The 20,026-nt window shown below is 38.7% G+C and overlaps 1 protein-coding gene across 1 annotated transcript in view; it reads right to left on the bottom strand.

Moving 5' to 3' along the window:
* Nucleotides 1-1,135: 1,135 nt before the first annotated feature.
* Nucleotides 1,136-20,026, bottom strand: part of CTNNA3 (catenin alpha 3) — a 524,245-nt gene continuing 505,354 nt past the window's right edge. The window contains exons 17-18 of the mRNA XM_075154246.1: nucleotides 16,834-16,968; nucleotides 1,136-3,508 (exon numbers count right to left, since the gene is read on the bottom strand). Of these exons, the coding sequence (XP_075010347.1) occupies nucleotides 3,221-3,508; nucleotides 16,834-16,968 (423 nt within the window). The 3' untranslated portion in view covers nucleotides 1,136-3,220. The remainder of the gene's footprint in view (nucleotides 3,509-16,833; nucleotides 16,969-20,026) is intronic.

Here is a 20,026-nt window from a genome sequence, read left to right as displayed (position 1 = left end):
TGCAAATTAGAATTGCTAAATACTAAAGGAACCAAAATCAGCAGTGAGAGCAGAGTGGCACAGCCGAGTTCTTTATTAAAAAAAAAATTAAAAATCAACCGCTTTGGGATTCGTGGAAATAGCTTGAATGTGTCCTCTTGTACTAGTGTGCTTCAACAATGAAAAATACACTCTCTCTCATTTTTTAATGCCCCACTGAAATTTTTAAATAAAATTGCCTTCAATTGTCCATCATACTTTGCTCTGTAATGTGGTAGTGGGGAGAGGACAAGGCAAGCTAATGAAATAATCTGAGCTGCTGAGGTGAGAAAGGCTTGCAAAGCTGCAGCTGAGAGCAGAGTTTTCAAGGGACATGCTGATACGCTATGGACATCGTGCAAACAACAGATGCAAGCAACAACGGAGTGAAAAATTATACTTTGAAAATTATACTTCCTAGCCTCTGGTGCTAGGAAGGAATGAGTAGGTTGCAGGATGAATTGAGTAGCTGCTTTTGAATAAAACTTACTGAGCAGCACGTCCTCCTTCAGCATTATTAACAGTGGCATGGAAATGGTGGTTCCCTGCTTCACAGACCTGCTGAGGCAGGTAATGAGCTAATACCTGGGCTTTTTACATCTCCAGGACTTGTTTCTTATCCCTCTGCCTCCTTAGCCAGGAATAAACTTTACCTTGTTTAACGTTTTCACTTGGGTTTGAACTTTATCCAAGAAAAAGAAGTCTAGATGTAATTAACTCATCATTCTTTTGGCTCTTCTCAAGAACCAGCAGTGGGTTTTGATTTTCTTGTTCATTTACAGGGTTGGTTTTTGCCTAATAAGTTTTTATGCGATAGGAATAGTATTGGAAGTTGAGATCAAACTGGCTATCGAGTATGGCCAGGATAAGAGAGTAGTGACTAGCATTGCAGGAAGGAGCATTAAATTAAGCAATAAACTGTGCTTTAGTGATACTAATGCTAAAAAACCTCTCACTTAAAGCAGACTAATAGAGTACACTTCGTGTGCCGGAAGGCTGGCACTCCTACAAGCAAACCTGGCAGGCTTTTGAACTGGGTGTTCACTAGTGTTGGAGACCAATAAGGAGACACATTAAAAAAAAAAAAAAATCCCACAACACTAAAAGACATCTTCTCAGTGGTGTACATGCTTTTTATTAATAATGTGATAACAAAACGGTAGTTACAAACATTTGTTGTCAAGGTGACCTCTATCAAAGGTGTAACCCAGAGACATGAGGATTTACTAAGAGAGTAACACCCCCCCAAAACAAGGTTATGTTGACTCACCTGCTCGCTTCTGGACCTGAACTTTGCTAGGGCAATAGGTAGTCGAAGGGGGTGGGCCAGAACCTGAAATACTGCATGGAGATTTTGGCTTTAAAGTGTGACAATAATGTACGCTCTCCTGATCTCTATACCACACAGAATCTTTATCTCGGCTCTGCTTAGTCTGCCAGCAGACCTACTGAAAGTAGGTTATATGACCTCCTCTGTATTACCTCTGCCCGCTCCACTTGACTGTTAGCTGCTTCCCACTCTGTAGCCCTAAGAGGACTAGCAAAGACCTATACGTGTTACTGAGATCTTGATGCAAACATGCTGGAGGGAATTTGAGTTGAAAAGAAGTAATTTTTCTTCTAAACTCCTTTTGTTTCATTTAACAGATAGTAAAGTTATGGAAGGTGGAATAGTGATCTGTAAAATTTTTACTTCATGATCACTATAGGTTTCATGGGGTTTCTTAACCAGCAGTCTAGAAATTATACTGTCCTGAGCTTAGAAATAGTGGCCCGCAAGAGGTTAAAACACAGCTTATGGTTATTTTTGCTGCCCACGTTGTGCTAGGTGGGTGCACTGCTGTGCAAAACATGGTAATAAATGACATGGAGCAGCAGCTCATATTCTGGAGCCGGCTCATAATGGCAGTCAATGACACATCATGAAGTTCTGGCATTTGAGGGAGCCTTTCACCTTAGCAAATACAAAAAACATACCAAAGGATCTACTTAATTGCCAAGCAAAGACATCTTGAGTAACAAGTGGAGTCTGGGAAAACTTAGTGGCATGGCAGGGAAGACAAGTTAGATTCTTTAAAAAACATCAATCCAAGTGGATTTCAGATTCCAACACATTTGGAAAAATTTTCTTTCACTAACTGTCTTATAGAAGCTAGTGGTGATCACAGACTAATAGCAATTACCTTCATTACATACTTTGAGATATAGTGCAGCCATTTAGCAAGTCGCTTACCAGCACAGTCCTGCATTTAGGACTCTGCCGCCATAAGAAAAGTAATTTAAATCACTAGTTACCTTGCGAAAATCTCATCATTCCTAAGATTCAAGATATGTGTATGTGTGTTTCACACACTGATGTCAGAATAATGATGTATTTCATATTTGTTCTTTTGTGCAGTGATTAGAATAAAGTTTTTTATTGTTAATATCTGATTTATCTGAACTTCCTAATGTAACAGTCAGCAGATTTATTAGGGCTCACAGAAAAGAGTAGGAAGCAGAACCCAGATTAATGTTAATGTTTCAAAAGGCCTTTTAAAGAGTTATTATTACTGCTATGTTGCAGTCAATGCTTTTTTTATTACATTATTACATCCATGTTGTTATAACACTTTTTGTTTCATCAAACATTTTCAAACTTACATTTCCAAGGCTGGGCCTTGGACGAGGGGAGATCTTTACATCTTTCAATCTAGATACAAGTTGAGGGCCCAGACTCTCAGCTAGAATCAAGCAGTCCAGCTGATCTGGTCATGGTGTAATGATGCTGATAAAGGATCTGGCCCAATAGCACAATGTTTAAAAAGCTGTATGTCATAAAATACATGCAGTTTAGTATTGGCCACATTCATCCCTGGTGAAGGAACGCCTAAGCCTAGTGAATGCAGTACGACTTTGGGCAGGTTGGCACACTGCATCCTCCTTTCCAGCTACAGCACAGGCCCATAATGTATCACTCGAAGTGCTCTGCTGAAAACATGCCAGTATAAAGACATGATAGTTTGTCCCTGTAAGAGAATGGTTTTTTTTTCAACTGTGTGCTGCTATTTAATCCAACGGCATTTTCAAATAATTTAAGCAAGTGTTATCTTACAAATTTAGAGAAAAGCAAAACATTAACATATATAATTATTAAATAAGTGGGGGAGAAGATGAAAAATCATCAGAAATTCAAGATAGGAACATAAAAAGTGGCAGAATATTAGACTATTTCTCTGCCTCTGAATTCACTCATGACTTGAACAGGATGGATTCTCTTCTTTGCAGAACCTTTTCTGACAGCCGCATAGATTTCTTCTGGCTTCTCTCTTTTAATTAGGGGCTTCTTCTCTGGAGCCTTCATTCTCCACATCACAACAGGATGTCGTGGGCCAGTGGGACTCTGAATCTTGATAATCTTTGTGGATGCAATATAGGACATCTTCACTGTCTGCACCACAGCATTCATTAAATTTTTGGCAGCCTGAATTAGTGAAGTGACGCTATCCAACTGTAATAAGAAACAGAAACATTAGGCTAGGAAACCGGTCTGCTTTTAATCACAATATGCTGAAGAATAAACAACCATTAAAAAGTAAGACTAACATACCAAACCCTAATTTCTTTGTCTTCCCTTGGTGTGTTTGATTATATTCATGTTCCACTGCTCAGACTTAAAGTGATGTACAGAAATTTGTGGAATGTTTCACAGCTGGTGGAATATAAATGCTTATGTAGATAATGTTTGTTGTTTTCTGTTTTCAAACGTGGATGCATGGTTCTTGTCTGCAGGGTCTCATTGCAATTACTACTGACAGGTAATGAAACCACCTCAAAGAAGAGCTATGAAAACATGACCCATAACTTCCTTTGCATCCGTAATAGGCAAAGTCTCCAGCTGCTCCTGTCACATTCCAGGCTCCCACACATGCTCCTGAGCAACGCTGGGATACTGTGGAGTGGCTGGCTTTGTCAGCGCTGCTGAACCTAGTCTCCGTGGCCAAGATTTTTAAGGGTAAAGAGCGGGATAGCACGCAGAAATTGCAGTGACTGTGTGGCCTCTCAAACTGTTTAAGGAGTGCCAACCTAAGAGGCAGAATGCGTAACAAACTAATCCCTATCACCTACCACCATCTTAAACAGCATACTAGCGTTAAAGCAAAGGCACTTTCCATCAATACTCATGGAAATAGGAAATAGTGTATTGAATTTGAACTGAAAATCTGCTAACTGGAACAAAAATGACAGCTTTAACAAGCCGGTTGGCTCTCCCATACCGCTCTGTAGCATAATACAAGCAAACTCACCGATTGCTCCCTTCAAACATTTGAGGCCTGCAGGCTGCACGGTGTCTATGGGCTGAAAGCAGAGAGTGCTGGAGACATCTCACTGCCTTAGTCCCCTCCTCAGCCCCAATGACTTCGGCAGCCGAGCCAGAGGCTGGCTAACTCACCAATGGTGCACAGTTGCACTGTGCGAACGGCAAATATGATCCTATGATGTGTGAGTAGAGGCATTTTATTCTGTTAACCCCCCCAGTGAATCTTAATCTCAAACTCTAGGCACAAATCTGGTCCAACGTGCCCTAGAAAGAGATTTCAAGCAGGCTGTATGCAGAACAGAGTTACTACTCTGGAGGGGAGAGCCTATCTTGGGGGGCTGTGGCTTGACAAAACCAAGAACAAGCACAAGTATTTGACTAAAGGCCAACTCTGGCAAAAGTACTGGTGCCTGTAATTGGCCATCAATACTACTTCAGCGCTTGGAAATGAGAAAAGGCCTTTTTCTCATTTCTCGTGTTCTCAAAACAGACTGGGAAGGCTCAGACTCATCCTTTCAGAATAGGGACAACAAACACCAGAAGGGGAGGAACTGGGTGTGTGGGTGTATGGGGGTGTCCTTCCATGGCTTGTGGTCTTAAAATCCAAGAGCAGAGAATTGCTCTGTGTACATTCGGTGTCCAATGTTAGGCATTGTGTGCCACCCTGGGCGCTTCAGAACGTATCGCCACACATCCAGTGCACTCAAACAGGAAAAAATTACACCATTTTAGGTGAAATGTTTGTGATTTGATTTTTGGTCATATGGAAAACTTTTTTTTGACAGGGTCAGCTTACAGCTGAATGATGCCATATTTCATTTTGAGCACCGTGCTTTTTGTACCATTAAATTTCTTTTGGATTTATTTGCTTGAAATAAAGGCTGTCTTTGCCCTTCAACTTACAGTACCTTTGCTGTTGTCATAGTGCACCGAAGAACTGTGAGGGACAAATACCAGGGCATAAATCGTCTCAGTGACCTAAATGAGTAGCTTTTTATCTTCAAAGAAGACACCACACTACTATTTAATTACAAGGCTGACAATTTCAATTTGGAAAGGAATTTCCAGTCTGAATACCTTTAAGAAAGCCCCGTTTTACATACTTATTATTTTGGTATTATTTAGTATTTAATACTTAGAGTTATTTATTTAGAAGTATTTGTTATTATAAATATTATTTAACTAAATAAATACGTGAACCACCTGCCATTTTATGACATCCTTCCCAAAACAGGGAAGAGGAGTGTTAAAAGTCAAATTTACATCAGTGTGCCAAAATGCGAACAGTATTGCTTTTAGGACCATATATAAACTTCAAATGTGAGATGGTCTACTTTCTAGAGAGTATGTGTGTATGCGCGTGTATGTGTGTACGCTTCCTACACATATACACAAATGCAAATAAGGCAATAAGAAAAATGCAGCCAAGGGGCTGGATTTAGTTGCATTTTTTGAAAGACCACTGAACTGGCAGAAAGACCCTCCAGTTAATATGACGTTTACTGCCTCTCTCTGGAAGTGCCAAAAAAACCTTACCGATTCCCCAAAAGTTAAAATACTTAGAGGACTGGTTGAACACACACGTATGTGTGATGGCAAACTGAAATTATCTCTATACACCAAGAAAAGGTGTAAAATTCACCAGATGGCCTCTGAAGTTCATTCCTTCCTGCAGCATGTGAGCTTTTTAGAAAAGATTTCCAGTTTATAATAGTCACATAATCCTTGCATGGCTGTATTTTAACGTAAGATGGCAGGTGTATTTGGGGCCTGTGATTTATAAACTTAACTTCAGGGAAGCAGGCTGCCTAGCCGCTCTGCTAGGTTTAGCAGTACAACATAGTTTTTGTGATATGAGCTGAAGTGAAGTTCAAAGCACATGGTGACCTCCAAGCCTAAAGCTTATTTCAAACGCTGCTTTTAATCTAAACATTTTATAAACTTCCAGGCTGTCAGTAGGGTGTTCTGCTCAGAGGCCTTGTCATTACACTGCTGATGATACATCTTCAGTCCCCAGCGTATTCCTTTTTTCTAGAGGGGCTGACTAGTGTGGTAGCATTAGCTCACTGGCAGATGAACTGAAGTCCTGTCTGAATTTCAAACTGCTGAATGCTCACTGTCACAATATAGATTATTTGGTTAGAAGGAATGAGAAGGAGAGACAGACAAAAGTTTCATATGAACTTTTTTGTTTCATGCTAACTGGAGGATTAATCATACACAGACACATCACACCATACAAGATTTTAATTATCTGTTGTTTTCTAGAACAGCTGACAACGCTGTGAGCCTGACCTTCTTAAGCGCTTTGAATAACTTTTTTTTTCCCTCAATGGTCAAGATTGGTGGCATCACATGCTCTCGCTTTTCCAGCATTGACTGTGTAGTAACACCACTATGAAGTTGCTGTGTGCCAAAGTGAGCGAAAGAAAAGATAGTTTTGCTTCTATGGCAAAAGGTGTATGGACTTAAGGAGCAGGTTTTTTTTTTTCCCCCTGAAGTTTCTCAGTGACTTCAGTGTCTGTAATCCTTCCACTTTTTTAAAGTTGCCTGGAGGTAGAGCCATGCTAGGAGGCTGGCAGGCTGGGCAGCAAGCTGGGCTGGGGTGTCAGTGGCAGGTCTACTGACTGCTGCTCTGGGAGTGGGGAGAAAATAAATCTGTTTGCATGGAAAGGAAAAAGCTTCTAGAAGAAATTGGTAGCAGCATCCAGGCAGCATAGAAGGTTGGCCCGTTAATTTTTACTTTGCTCTTGGCATCTCTGCATAGGCGATGAAATATAGGGAGACTTACTTAATGCTGCCCTTTAGGCTATCCACGCTATTTGCAGTGTCTTTGTGTCCACGTTCCCCCTCAGTTTTCTGGATGCATCTCACACTAGTCTTGCTTCTATACAGAAAATGTGGACATTGTGAGGTGGGGCGGGGGGGGACGACGTATTTCTTAACTGCATTCAAAATTTTGGAGAAGCTTTTAGAACATTTTCTTGGACATGTACTACTGATTGTAAGAATGAGGCCATACTTTTTTTTTTTTCCTCTTCTCCTCTAGAGAGCAGCTGTTTTTATACTTCAATGCCAGTAACATTATAGAGTTTGGTGTAAATCTATTGTTCTATAAATCTAACGTACTCAAGGACTGTCTTTACTTGGATGCTTTTATCTCAGATATTCAGCAGGCTCTTCAAGGTCTCAAACAGATCTAGGAAAACTGATGAAATGAAACTTGGCATAAATGAAAGATTGATAAAATATTCATTGAGCATTTAAGTTCATTTCATTCAGAGAGAGATAGCTGCAAGTTCTTCAATGTGTAGCAAGTGGTACATCAAAATTCACTAGCAAGACAAACAAACCAACCAACCCCAAACTAAAAGCTGTTTTATTTTTGCATGACTCCCACTTTTGCTCTTTTTGCACTTTCCACGGAGACACAATGTTCCAGCTGCTAGCCTCCGCATTTCACAGGTCTGACTGTGTCAGTCAAGACAGCAAGTCATTAAAGGATTTAGGAAAAGCGTCCCTTACCGTATCTTTCCTCATTTAAATATGTCATCTGGCCTGTAAGCGCTAGTACTTTGTTTCCATTGCAAAAAGAATACAGAATGATTCTATAACCAGTGTTACTTCCTATTGTGGTGAAACACGGAAGATACAGACCTGAGGATAATAATTTAAAAAAAAAAAAATCACCCAAACCCCGCCACCAACAAAAATCAGACCGGCAGCACGATGCTGAAATCGACTCTCTCTCATCTCCAGCACTTGCACTCCTCTTCTGCAAGTAAGCAAATTCTCCATTGAATAACAAAGCTGAAGAAAAAAGGGAGTTCAGAAAAAATTGAATTTTGAAACTTTTTACTTTCTATTTGTTTACAGAATTATATTTTTCACATTTTTGTAAAACAATTTCATGTCTTGGCAGTAGTAGCAATCCATTACTATAAGAAGTTTAACAATATAATAACTGATACGGTCAGTTATTTTTATTTAATATTCAGAATGATTAAGAGAATCATGACTTAGAATTTAAACTCTTTCTCTGTCAAAGTATTTTCTGTTCGGTGTACTAAGAAATGCTTGCCTTGTTGTGTCAGTAGTAGTTATTTCTGTAGCAGTTAAACAAATACAGAATTTCCTTATTCTCAAAGCATGTAAGTCAGTCGGTCTCCCGCTCACATTCTTTGCATAGATTTGCAACACTGTCTGTTTGACATAAAGAAGTGGCAGACTCCAGAAGTGGCCTTCTGGAATGAAGCTGTAAGAAACTACGCAAAACAATACTCACAAAACATTTCTTGATATGTAACGTAAGTCTGCTAGAACCCCAGCTGTGATACTCTGGATTGGTCTGCTGTGAGCATTATTTTGCAGGGAACGGAAGTTTTACTATTTGAGCACAGATTTATCAATTGGCTGTTTACAATCTCCCAAGTCCTATTTACAGTTCAACCAGACTTTCATTTTTCATACAGGTGAAAACTAAGAATTGAATATCAAATACACAGTTCTTTAATCAACGTTTAAAGTCTGAACTTAAAATTCTTTTGGAAACAAGGTCAGTTATTAAATATTTATCTTAATTGAACCGCTAGGTTTAAATACATTCCTAAAAGCAAATTTTCTTTGTTATGCTAAGACTGAATTTTTATTTCTTTGACGAGTACTTCTAAAAATAACAAATTCTACATTTCTACAAAGAGTAATGAGTTTCTGAGTAGTGCTGCATTTAAGGTAAGAAGCACTCATGACATTGTGCTTTTCATTTTCTTCCCACTTTTTTACTATGTGTAACAATTTGCTGTTGTGAATTATTTTATGGTTCTTTCACTAAGGTTGCTTAATAAAATAAAGTGATTTAATCCCTTAAGATTAAAAGGAGCAGAACAATCCAAACAGGTAAATTATTAAGAGTGAGATCCTGAGTGCTGAAGACATCGGAGTTTTCCTTGGCCTGGGCCAGGATTTTAACACTAGTTACCTGCCTTGTTTTCTCAGCTGAGGATGTTTACATTTCCACAATTTTTTCTCCACCCAGAATAGTGATAATTTAATTTTAATGAAAATGGAGATCTTGGTGTACAGTGACACCAGAAGACGTGTGTTCAAGAAAACACAAGAAAAAGTTCAAGAGTTGGAAGCACTTCATTAACTACCATGTTTCTTCATAGAACTGCCAGATGATACATAAAACCTATCACGGATTCAATCCTAGTATATATAAACTAAGCCAAAGGGATACCTGCCATTGCGATTCTTTTTTTCCCATTACTGGAAACTGTCCTCTCTGCTTTGCCACGCTCTCCATTTGGGGTATCAGAGAGATTTCATCCTGATTTGTGGAACTGGCCTTGGGAAATCTGCCTCAGTGTTTGGGTGGGTAATCTGGGAGTGTTTATTCCGTTGGTTATCTATGTCTGTCTGTGTATCTCGTAATTACATTATACACCTCCAGGGTATCTGGGGTTTGTTCTGCGTTTTATCCGTTTTTCAGGTGGGGAAATTGAATCTAATGAACTAAATAACTAATCATTACCAGAATCTGCTTCAAGCTATGTAAGATTCAAAGAACTGAAATTGAGTCCTATAATTAGACCAGGCCCTGTGTCCAAGTTAAATGATAAACAACTTACATAAGTACTATAAAACTGTTTCTCTGAAACACCGTAATGGAACATATGCTTAGACAGGCGGTTAGCTCAGCCACTCCCAAGCACTGCTGCTTTCACTTGCAGAAGGTTTTAAAAAAAGGAAACTATTTTTTAAAAAGCAGGTCCTTGAGAAAAAGAGAGTAATGGTTTAATATAAATCCTTTCCTTGCTGTTTTCATCAGTTGCTTTAGTTTGCGAAGAAACGGAGTGCTTGTTACAATAATCTTTCACATGCACTGAGGCAAAGATCTATAAAATACATCCTGATTTTGCTAATTAGCAAAGTAATTATTATTAGGAAAAGTTAACTATCTTGTAGTGCACATCACCAGTAATACTTCTTGCTGCTTTAAATTAGTTTTTCTCGGTAGATGCAGTTTAGAAAGCAATACCAACTGAGCTGTCTGTAAGTAATTAACGGGAAAACACATATCCCTTGCTTTGCTTCCAAAGGCTAGGAATTTTCTATATGCGCACCAGGCAAAAGCAGTGAAAGGTATAGTGTTATTACATAAAACAAAACAAACAGTGAAACGTTTGTCAACTCTCACTAAAAAAAAAAAATTAATATACCAACTCTTAGGGGTTAACGTCAACTTCTAGAAAATTAGCTTTTTATTATTTTCAAATACTGATATAAAAGTAATTTTAGGCATAGTGTAAGGCCCTACAAGTAGGCATCACCATTAGTTCAAACAAACTGAACTACAAGTTCCCAATGACATGGAGAAATACCAGCAAGGAGAAACAAACTGGCTGAACACGGAGCTGTAGCTGTGCCTCTGGCACACGCAGGCATCAGCTTTGTCAGAACAGCAGGTATGGACTTAAAGCAAGGCAAAAGAGGAATTTTTTCACTGAGGGTCGCACAGCAGTAAAAGCAGGACAGCAGTACTGAAGTCAGTGGAACAAACTGCCTACCTATAATAAATCAAGTGGGCTGTTACAGTAGCCAATATTTCAATACGATTGCCAGCTTGCTGCTTAGCCTCTGTTGCCATTCCTCAGTCCTACAGGAGCTGCAGCTAGGAAGCCTTTCTGCCTCCTCTCTAGCAGTAACTGAAAACCTCCAACTGTAACGAAGGCGTGGAGCAGCTTGCCAGCTGCCACAGTCCTCACACGTTGGCTGAGACATGATTTTCCTGGGGTATGGTTATCCAAGGATTGGGACTGCGTCAGCCAAAGGCCTGGTGGCAGCTGCAGATACCCTACCTTGTGTTTTTCTACACGCTGGCTTATAGCTTTGACTCCATGTGTTTTTACCTGCGGTATAGCCTTCAAAGCTGAAACATGTTCATAGCAATTGTGCAAGCAACTTTTGATTTAACTGGCACGGGAACTCAGTGGTAACTCAGTAAGTGAAATAGACATTTAAATCCAGCCTTGAAGTATCAAGTTAGAAGTATTAAAGCACCTACATTTGGCACAAAAGTGGATTTATGTCACTGTTTAAGTAAGTCTGGTTCTTGAGATACCAACAGGAGGAGTCAAAGATAAATCAAAGGAGACATTTGCAGGAAAAGGAGTGAAACAGTGCGCAGGTAAGGCTGGCTAACTGGAGAGATCTTTTCTATGCCATTTATCAAATTCTGTGATACTGTAACTCTGAGAACTCTCTCTTCCAGATTTCTGTTTCCTTTTTAAGGCCAAAAAGCTTTGTCTCCCTTGCCAAATACAGTATAAAATGAAATACAAGAAGATAATGACTATAAATAGCACAAAACAGAATTGCCTGGCAGAAGTCAGACAGCGCATTGCTCACATATAAGATATGTTAATTTTCTGCCCTGTGATATAATTATCTTTATTTAAAGCCACTGTTGGGAAAAAAGCAAGCTGTCAATGTGCATTGTAAATGAATTATCAGATTATCTACATAAATGAATGCAATTACTGTCAATCTCCTTACTGCAAATGTTAACCCATTATTTTGTGCCTGAAGAGGCACAAATTAATTCTAATTAATAGAAGGAATTGTCCATTTTCTGTTTAATCATACCTAGTGAAGACTTACTGAATCCTCATCATTTTCACTTACGCAGCTTACAAGCTGGCAATGCTAGCTGTGTAAGAATTTTATGGGAGCATGAAAGACTAAATACTGATCAAGGAATTTTTAATGAATTAAAAAACCAAAACCGCAGTGAATGAAGAATTAGAAGCTAATGATTCACACCCCTCTTCCGCTCTTTTTCTGTACATGACCCTTTTATAACCAACATATCTGAGGCTCTGAGCATTACTGTGCCATTGACTAGAATGAAGGTACCGGAGTTCAGGGAAGGGCAGGGAGAAAGGCTGGTGTCCACATAACTGTAGTAGGAGACTACAAGATTATATGGCCTGAAGTCAGAAAGCCACTAACTGAGGAGAGCAGTTAGGAGGACTATCCGCTGGATACTCCCCAAAGCACGCCAACTGCCCCAGGCAAATTGGCTGATTTAACCTACACTAATGATATGGTAGGGGTATTAAGTAAGAAACATTCCAGGGGAGGTTGTCAGAGGAGTGTTACAGGGAAGACAAGGACAAGGGCACAGGGGGGAGAGATGAAAAACAACTAAAGTAGATAATGTGATATAGAGAATGAATGACTACGAGCTGTGTTTGTGGATTACAACATACTTTTTTCATATGCATAATGCTCTTTGTTGTCATGGTAGTAAGTTCTGAACTGAACTATGCTGGCAGTACCAGTACCTCCTCCTCAGGTACAGCCATTTTATGTCTACTTTAATTTCTCCTCCCTAGCTTCATCCAGAAGAAGATACTGGTAAAACAGATGTTGTGACTTAGCTCTATTTCAAGAAGACAGTTCTTTCTTTTACAGATCTACAAATATGTAATAGAGTAAGACTACATCCTCTGCTCTTCATGCCGCTATTCTCCCTCCTGACTTGGTCTTTAGTTTTTACTAAAGAATTTTTTTACATGAACTCTTCTTGTGAGAAAAAAAAATTTTCATTTCTTGAGGCTGATTTAAATCCGAGTCCTTGTGCACGGTTCTTCCTGCTGGAGGAAAGGAAGCGTGGAGTGGATATAAGTGCCATCTTACATCCATACAACAGTGCTTTTATGTGTGGTCTGTCACCAGCTTTTGCTCCATCATTCTCACTTTGTACAGCGAAGTTAATTTGCCAGTGTGGAAGCTGATACTGACCATCTGAATGTGGAAATATTTCTCACAGGAGAGGAGCTCTCCTCCTCAGCTCTTCTGTTTGCATACACCCATCACAGCTCGTGAGGGAGACAGGAAATATAACAGAAGGGAACTGCAAGGAGCCAACACAGACACCTGAGGGACAACGAGGAATCAGGTAGTTCAATCTTGAGCATACATGTACATGGGTACAGGAGAGAGAAATCCAGGGAAACAGTGAAAGCAAAAAATGGAGCAACCTGTAAGTACGCTTATTTCCTAATGCCCTCTCTAATACACTTTTTCCTGTAAGAAAATAATAAGATAATTTTCACCAAGACTCGGGATTTTTTTACTTAATACATAATGAAAACTTTACTATGTGCAAGGGCATGGATGCCCTCTTTTTTTCTTAATCATGCCTGATGTCGTCTCTTTTTCTGATTCTGATCCTTTATTAGCATAAACAGATAAATGAGAGAAGATCAGGATTGGGGAGAATATAATCCTATTCTAGCTACAGCTCTGACTCCTTGAAAAAAGAACTTTGCTATTGATTTTATGTGAGCAAAATCTGAAGATTCAGTAGTGCTGCATAAGCCATAAAGAAAACCTTTTGGCTAGAAGAGTGAAACGCAGCTGCCTGAGCAGATACATGACAGATCATCAGGGCACAGCTGTTCTGGCCGCATATTTTCTACAGTTTTTTCCTTACTATGCTCCCAGATCTTCTGTGTGAGTGCGTGCATGGAGGGGAGGGAGGGAGGGAGAGAACCTCTGTGCTTTCTTATGTAGAACTTTGTTTTGTCACTTTTTCCAAGGCCAGCTAACCTACATGATCAAATTCTAAAGCCCCCACATGGACTTTCAAAGACAGAATTTGCTCCAGCTTTTAAAAAAAAGCAATTCAATAATCAGCCATATTGTAGCAGTAGTGAATTTCTCTCCCTCTCTCCTTATAACTTTATCCATATAATGTATTTTTAATTCCCATAATTTCCTAAAATTGAAGCAAGTCAAACACAAATAGTTCATTTACATATAGATTAGGACAAGCCTTACAGGAAAGCCATCAGAGTTTGGTTTGGTTGCATTTTCACATAACCACAATTTTAATGGAAAAGGGAAAGTTAAGCACAGTCAATCATGAATGCCCTCCCCTTCCCAGTAACAGACATTTAGACCAGTGAGACTTTTTTTTTTTTAAATAACCACTGATACCAATCATCAGGTATGTCTCCACTGACTTTAAAAGGCTTTGGTTAAGAGCACAGATCTCCTGGAGCAGGCTGGCAGTTTTTCTCTCTTTTATAGGCAGGCCTAACCATATCACCCGTATTTTTAAAAACAATACAATCACTGTTGGAGCATTTTCCTAGCGTGCTTTAACAGAGTAACAACCAGAATTTACAGCATCTCACCTTGACTCCACAAAACACTTCCAAAACTGTCCAGGACTCTAAGCATGTTCTTAATTTCCACTGACTCCAAGCTAAGCACCTGTTTAAGTGTGTTTTTTGAACTGGGACTGAGTTAAGCATTTATTTGAACAAGTAATTGCTTTCCTGAAGTGGAACTTCTGGATGCACACAATATATGTCCTCATCATCCTTCCCTGAAACAGGATTAAGATCTATAGTCATCCCTCTGGGATTATGCATGAAGTTAAATTTGGGTTTTCATTTTTAGAATTAAAATTTTTGCACCAGGATTACGTACTTCCCACTGTTGACACAATAAAATGGTAAAGAAAACAATGTGAGTATCATTACAGCAGGAGAAAAAAAAAGAGCGAGAACCAAACTAGGCTTCCAAAATTTCTTGCAGTGAGACCACCAATCAAGTGTGCTCAGTAACGGAAACAGGGCCAGGAAAATTATAGATCGTATGTATCAGGCGGTATGCAGATTTTTGTAGATCAAGGATCCATGTGAATCCAAATTTGCCGAAGTAGTGGACAATTCAAATCAGATAAACATTGTGATGTGCAAGAAGCTGTATCTTTTAACTAGTTTTGTAAGCGAATAAGGTTTATCTATTTACGTTGTGTATTTGTTCATTTGTCAGTCCTCCAGTAACTTACTAGTTAGTTAATCTCAGATTTCCAAATTTCACAGAGACACAAGAATGCCAAAGACAAATAATATATCTCTACCAGATCACAAAATCAGATACTGTATAGAGAAAAAAAAGGAGTCCTAAATGAGAGGTCCCAGAGAAGAAAAGACAGAGCCCAATTCTTGTTGGCTCCAAAGCGGGTGGCCGGCAGCCTGTCAGCACGGACTGCGCAGTCAGCATCTGCACCACTGCTGCTTGTTGCACAGCTGTAGTGGGCTTTGGGGGAGGTTTATGGCAGATTCAAGGCTCGCTCGCTCAATCTATCAATCAATCAATCATGAGCGGGGGAGCATGTTAGAAGCACAGAAGTTGGGGTAAAAACCACGAGTATTGAAAGAAGATGGGAGCAGTTTATGTGCAGGTGAGTGGGAGAATGAAGTGCTGAAACAAGGCCTCTCAGCACAGAGGGATACGTAGATTTCTGTTGTGTGGGACCATTGGAGGTAGGTTACAGACAGGATGGGGAAGTTGAGAGCATTGATCGCAGAGGACGTGTACAAAGGGCATGAAACAATGAAACCTGGCTTTACTAACCCACGCTGCTCATGGAACTGCTTGTAAAAAGAAACGGATAATGAAGATCAACCCAAATGAAAACACGTATTTGCTTCAGAAAGTGTACATTCAATTCACAATTACTTATCCAGAGGTTCCAGAGGTTTAAATATGGTCTCTGAATTATCGTTTGAATAGCCAACAAAAACATCCTACAAAAATCAGTGTTTCAAATTTCACATCAGCAATAGAGGGTTCATTTCTGATTAATTTATAAACCATATAAAATGTACTAATAGTTTTACTGATATATATATATATATATATTCCAGACTATGTGAATGTGAAGTTATCATAAAAAGGAAAGTATTTAAATGGTAAGAATGTGGGGTGGGAAGCTTTTGTTACCTGTTTTTTTGTACCGTTTAGCAGATTTCATGTCTTGAATTCATAATCCCATATGCTACAGGTAATAACACAAATAATCAAACAGTATATGAAGGTGAAGACATTATACAAACGCCTGTGATCAGATTTGTGCTAAGGACAAGTGCTTCGAAGTTCCACAAAATCACAAACGGTATTTTTTTCCATGGCTAATGATGCTTAGCTGTAACAGAGTTAATGACTCTTCAGTTAATGCAAGATCAAGAAATTTACTCAAGAATCAAGTCACCTTGCTCTTAATTTTCTTTATTTCTGTAGGGATGTAGAACGTCCTTCATCTTTTTCTTCTGAACTGGAAGTACATCTCTGAGGATTTCTTTTTGTGTATAGACACACATACGTGCATACTCCATATATGTAAGTTAATGAACCACTGTCTTAAAATGGGTTACAGTTCTTAAAACCAAATTACTCCAGAGTAACAGTGAAGAATAGTATGTTTTGAGAATTTAAAAGGAAAAAAAATGCAAGTGATTGCTATTCCTTTTAAGCCACCAGTCTTACGCTTCACTGTCTTAGATTCTCTGTGTTAAGTGAGTGTAAAAAACAGTGGGGAATAAAATGAGATTCTGGACTACACTGGAACATGTCACAAGCACAGGAAAGCACAACTCAAATTTAAGATTTATTTTGATTAACAGAGTAATTTATACCATTCTTCTACTTACAGCAGACATAATGAGCTCTCCACCTAGGTTCTGGATTTCTGCTTTAACTTGACTGCAGATTTTGAGCTGATGGGAGTACAGCTTAATCTGTTCTAGGTAAGCCAACAAATCCTGTTTGCACGATTGGTCTGGACACTGAAGATTAAGAAAAGAACAATTAAGAAAGCATTTCAGCAACTTGTCTCAGGCATCAGGTTAATACTTCACCGAAGAGTATTCAAATTGTATGCGAGTGTAGCCTTGCTTTTCACTGCAGCTGTATCAGGTTGTTCATTCCTCTTGTGAAGATTTTTAACAAAATAATTGGAGAAGCTCAGAATAATCCTAAACTTCCCTATATTCACTTTTTATTTAACACTGCTGGGCTTGTCTTAGCAATATTTCTAAACAAATTCTTTAATGTATAGAATAATTACTTTCCCTTCAATTCCTAAGAGGTTATGGTTTCTTTTTAAGAAGATACCTACATTAACAGTAATACTTATGGAGGCAAATGTAAACATAAATGCAATGTTAACATTTATATAAAATTATGCTTTATCTTATAATACAATCTCTGGTTTTTTGTGTTCCATCCGAAGTTTATTCAACTTGATCTGCAGATCTTCTGTATCAGTGGGAACATGAAAATAAGAATGTCTTACAGAAAACTCACTGATTTCAATACTTTTAACAACACAATATTTTTTATAAAAATAGCATCTGTCTACCCTCACTTCTGTGAACTCCCAAAATACTTGGAGTACTTGGAGGGAAAATACTGCTCTGTGAGTACCAGGCCTGGTATGCATTTGTTCTAAAGCTGCTTTTCATTGCTCTGGCAGAATAAAAGGATCTTAAGGTGAATGGTGAATCCCTATCGTGCTACCACAGCTCTAAAAAGTGAGCATGATAAATAAGAAATAGATCCTTACAGTTTTTCAGAGACGTGTTTTTAGCCTGTGTGCTGTACTTGCATTATAAATATGGTCACTTTCTTTTGATAGGAAATTGTGTTCAGCTTTGTATATTAAAAAATAAAAGATACATTCCTACCAACTGCAGTGGCAACAACCATCTATGGTTTTGTGCAGTTATTAAACCTTTGGTCTTACGAATTGTGGTCAATGCAGTATTGATTTAAATCCAAAACCTTCCAGAAGTCAGAAGCAGCATCAGTTCTACTTAATTCATTAAATACTTTACCTAAACTACTGACTTTGCTGAAGAAACTTGATACTTGTTTAAAATGGGCGTGTGATGATTCTACTCTTCATAACTATGCAATAGAATAGAAATGTTTGGGTAAGCAAACAAGGCCATGTTTTAGACTTAGAAAAAGATAACAAGGAATAACGAAGAAATTAAAGTGAACAATTTTAAATTAATTAACATGAATTAAATGTCAATCCTTACCTCGTGTTCTGCTCATGTTCAGATCCATTACTAAAATGTTTTCTATACTTTGGCATAGTTTAGAAGAAAAATAGAAGAGTTTCTTGACATCCTCTCTTTCTTATGTGTAACGTTTTCAAACTGTTAGTGGATTACGGCAAACTATACGAAAATATATCTTTGTTTCTTCCTTACTCAACACTGCTTTAAGAACTGCACAAATCAGTATTTGAATACTGGTATCTCAGTGACTGCTTAGAAAACTGGAATACTCATTGTTTATTCAATTTTAATTAATAAAAATCTGTCCTTCCAGTCAAACTCAACTGTAATCCCTTTAAGCATCAGAACTAATTATATCAAGACAGGATGTACTTCCTGGAACGAGATGCTTGCTCCTCAATTTGTTGTTTTCCTCTTCTTAGATACACTGTGATTTTATTTTCTTTTTTCCACTGGAAAAACTCAACAGATGGGCAGAAAGGATGCCGATATAGTATCTCATCCACTTCAAACAGGGGCGATATCAATTATAAAGTTCAGACACAAGACTATTTTAACCTTATTATATAGTACGCTTTTATACAGTAATAGTGGCAGGCCAGTCACATTTACTATCTTCCTTATATACCACTAGAGAAGAAATGTGTAACGTTTTAGGAATGCTAAAGATGATATGCATCAAAGACTGGGAAATGGCCACTAGAGAACAAGACCTTGAGGTTAAAATAGTTCTATGAAAGCACTGGTTCAGTGCTCAGTAGCATTCAAAAAAAGCAAATGCTAGGCACTACTAGGAAGAGACTTCTGAAATGTAATTATGCAACTGTACAACTCTGCGGTATACCCACACGTTTACTACCCCACATAGGTATGGTGCATCTTTCCCCTCTCTGGCCCATGACAAGGCACATAAGAAAACAGAAAAAGGACAAGAAAGATTTTCATGAAGACAGGTATTCTCTCCTCTAATACAAAACCAAGAGGTCATTAAAAGTAACTAGCATGAGTTCAAAACAAAAGGAGCTGGTTCTTAACACTGTGTTGTTAAGTTGCAGAAATCTTTGTTGCAGAGTGGTTATACTAAAAGCTTACCTGGGTTAAAAAAATTACTGGCCAAATTAATGAAAAAAAAAAATCAAAGACTATTTAATGTATCAAGTGTATCAAAAATATGTTTTGTTATGTAAATTCTTGAATGGCTGCTGGAGGTTGGGAGACCGTACCGTGAAGTATTGTGAAACACATGCCATTATCTCACCGAGTTCTGTATATATTCACTATTAAGTATTGTCAGCAACAGGACATTTGTGGAAAAGAATTGTGGAATCGGGAGTTTCAGTCAAGATCAGATAGGACTTTGGCCTGTGCGCTGAGAACTAGCAGGTGCGTACATACGCCTGAGAAAAGACCTGAACACCTGGCTTAGTTGTCCCTTCTGTAAGGAAACTGTAAACATCAAAATGTAAAAGCTCTCAGTTAGGAATGCTGCTTGTGGTTACCCTGAGGTGTGGCCTAATGAGTACCAGCTGATTCAAGAGCCAATGAGTACCAGCTGATTCAAGAGCCAAAACAGGTGAAGGGAATTGTGAGCAGACATGCGATCATTCCTGGAAGGAAGATTTAAGAGAGGCAATGGAGAGCAACAGGAGGGTGAAGCAATGGAGAGAGAGAGACTGTGGGACTGCCCTGTTATGATAAAGGCTCCAGTATTGTAACAATAAAGGATTCTGTGCATGTATATGTGAGGGTCTGTGCAATCATACACCACAAATGGCGCCCGAACAGGGACTGAAAGAGGAAAGCCTGAAGAAAGAAG

Source organism: Calonectris borealis, chromosome 7 (genome assembly GCF_964195595.1).
Source record: "Calonectris borealis chromosome 7, bCalBor7.hap1.2, whole genome shotgun sequence".
Taxonomy (NCBI): domain Eukaryota; kingdom Metazoa; phylum Chordata; class Aves; order Procellariiformes; family Procellariidae; genus Calonectris; species Calonectris borealis.
Note: the sequence above shows the minus strand (reverse complement) of the source record. Positions and strands in the feature narration are given on the sequence as shown.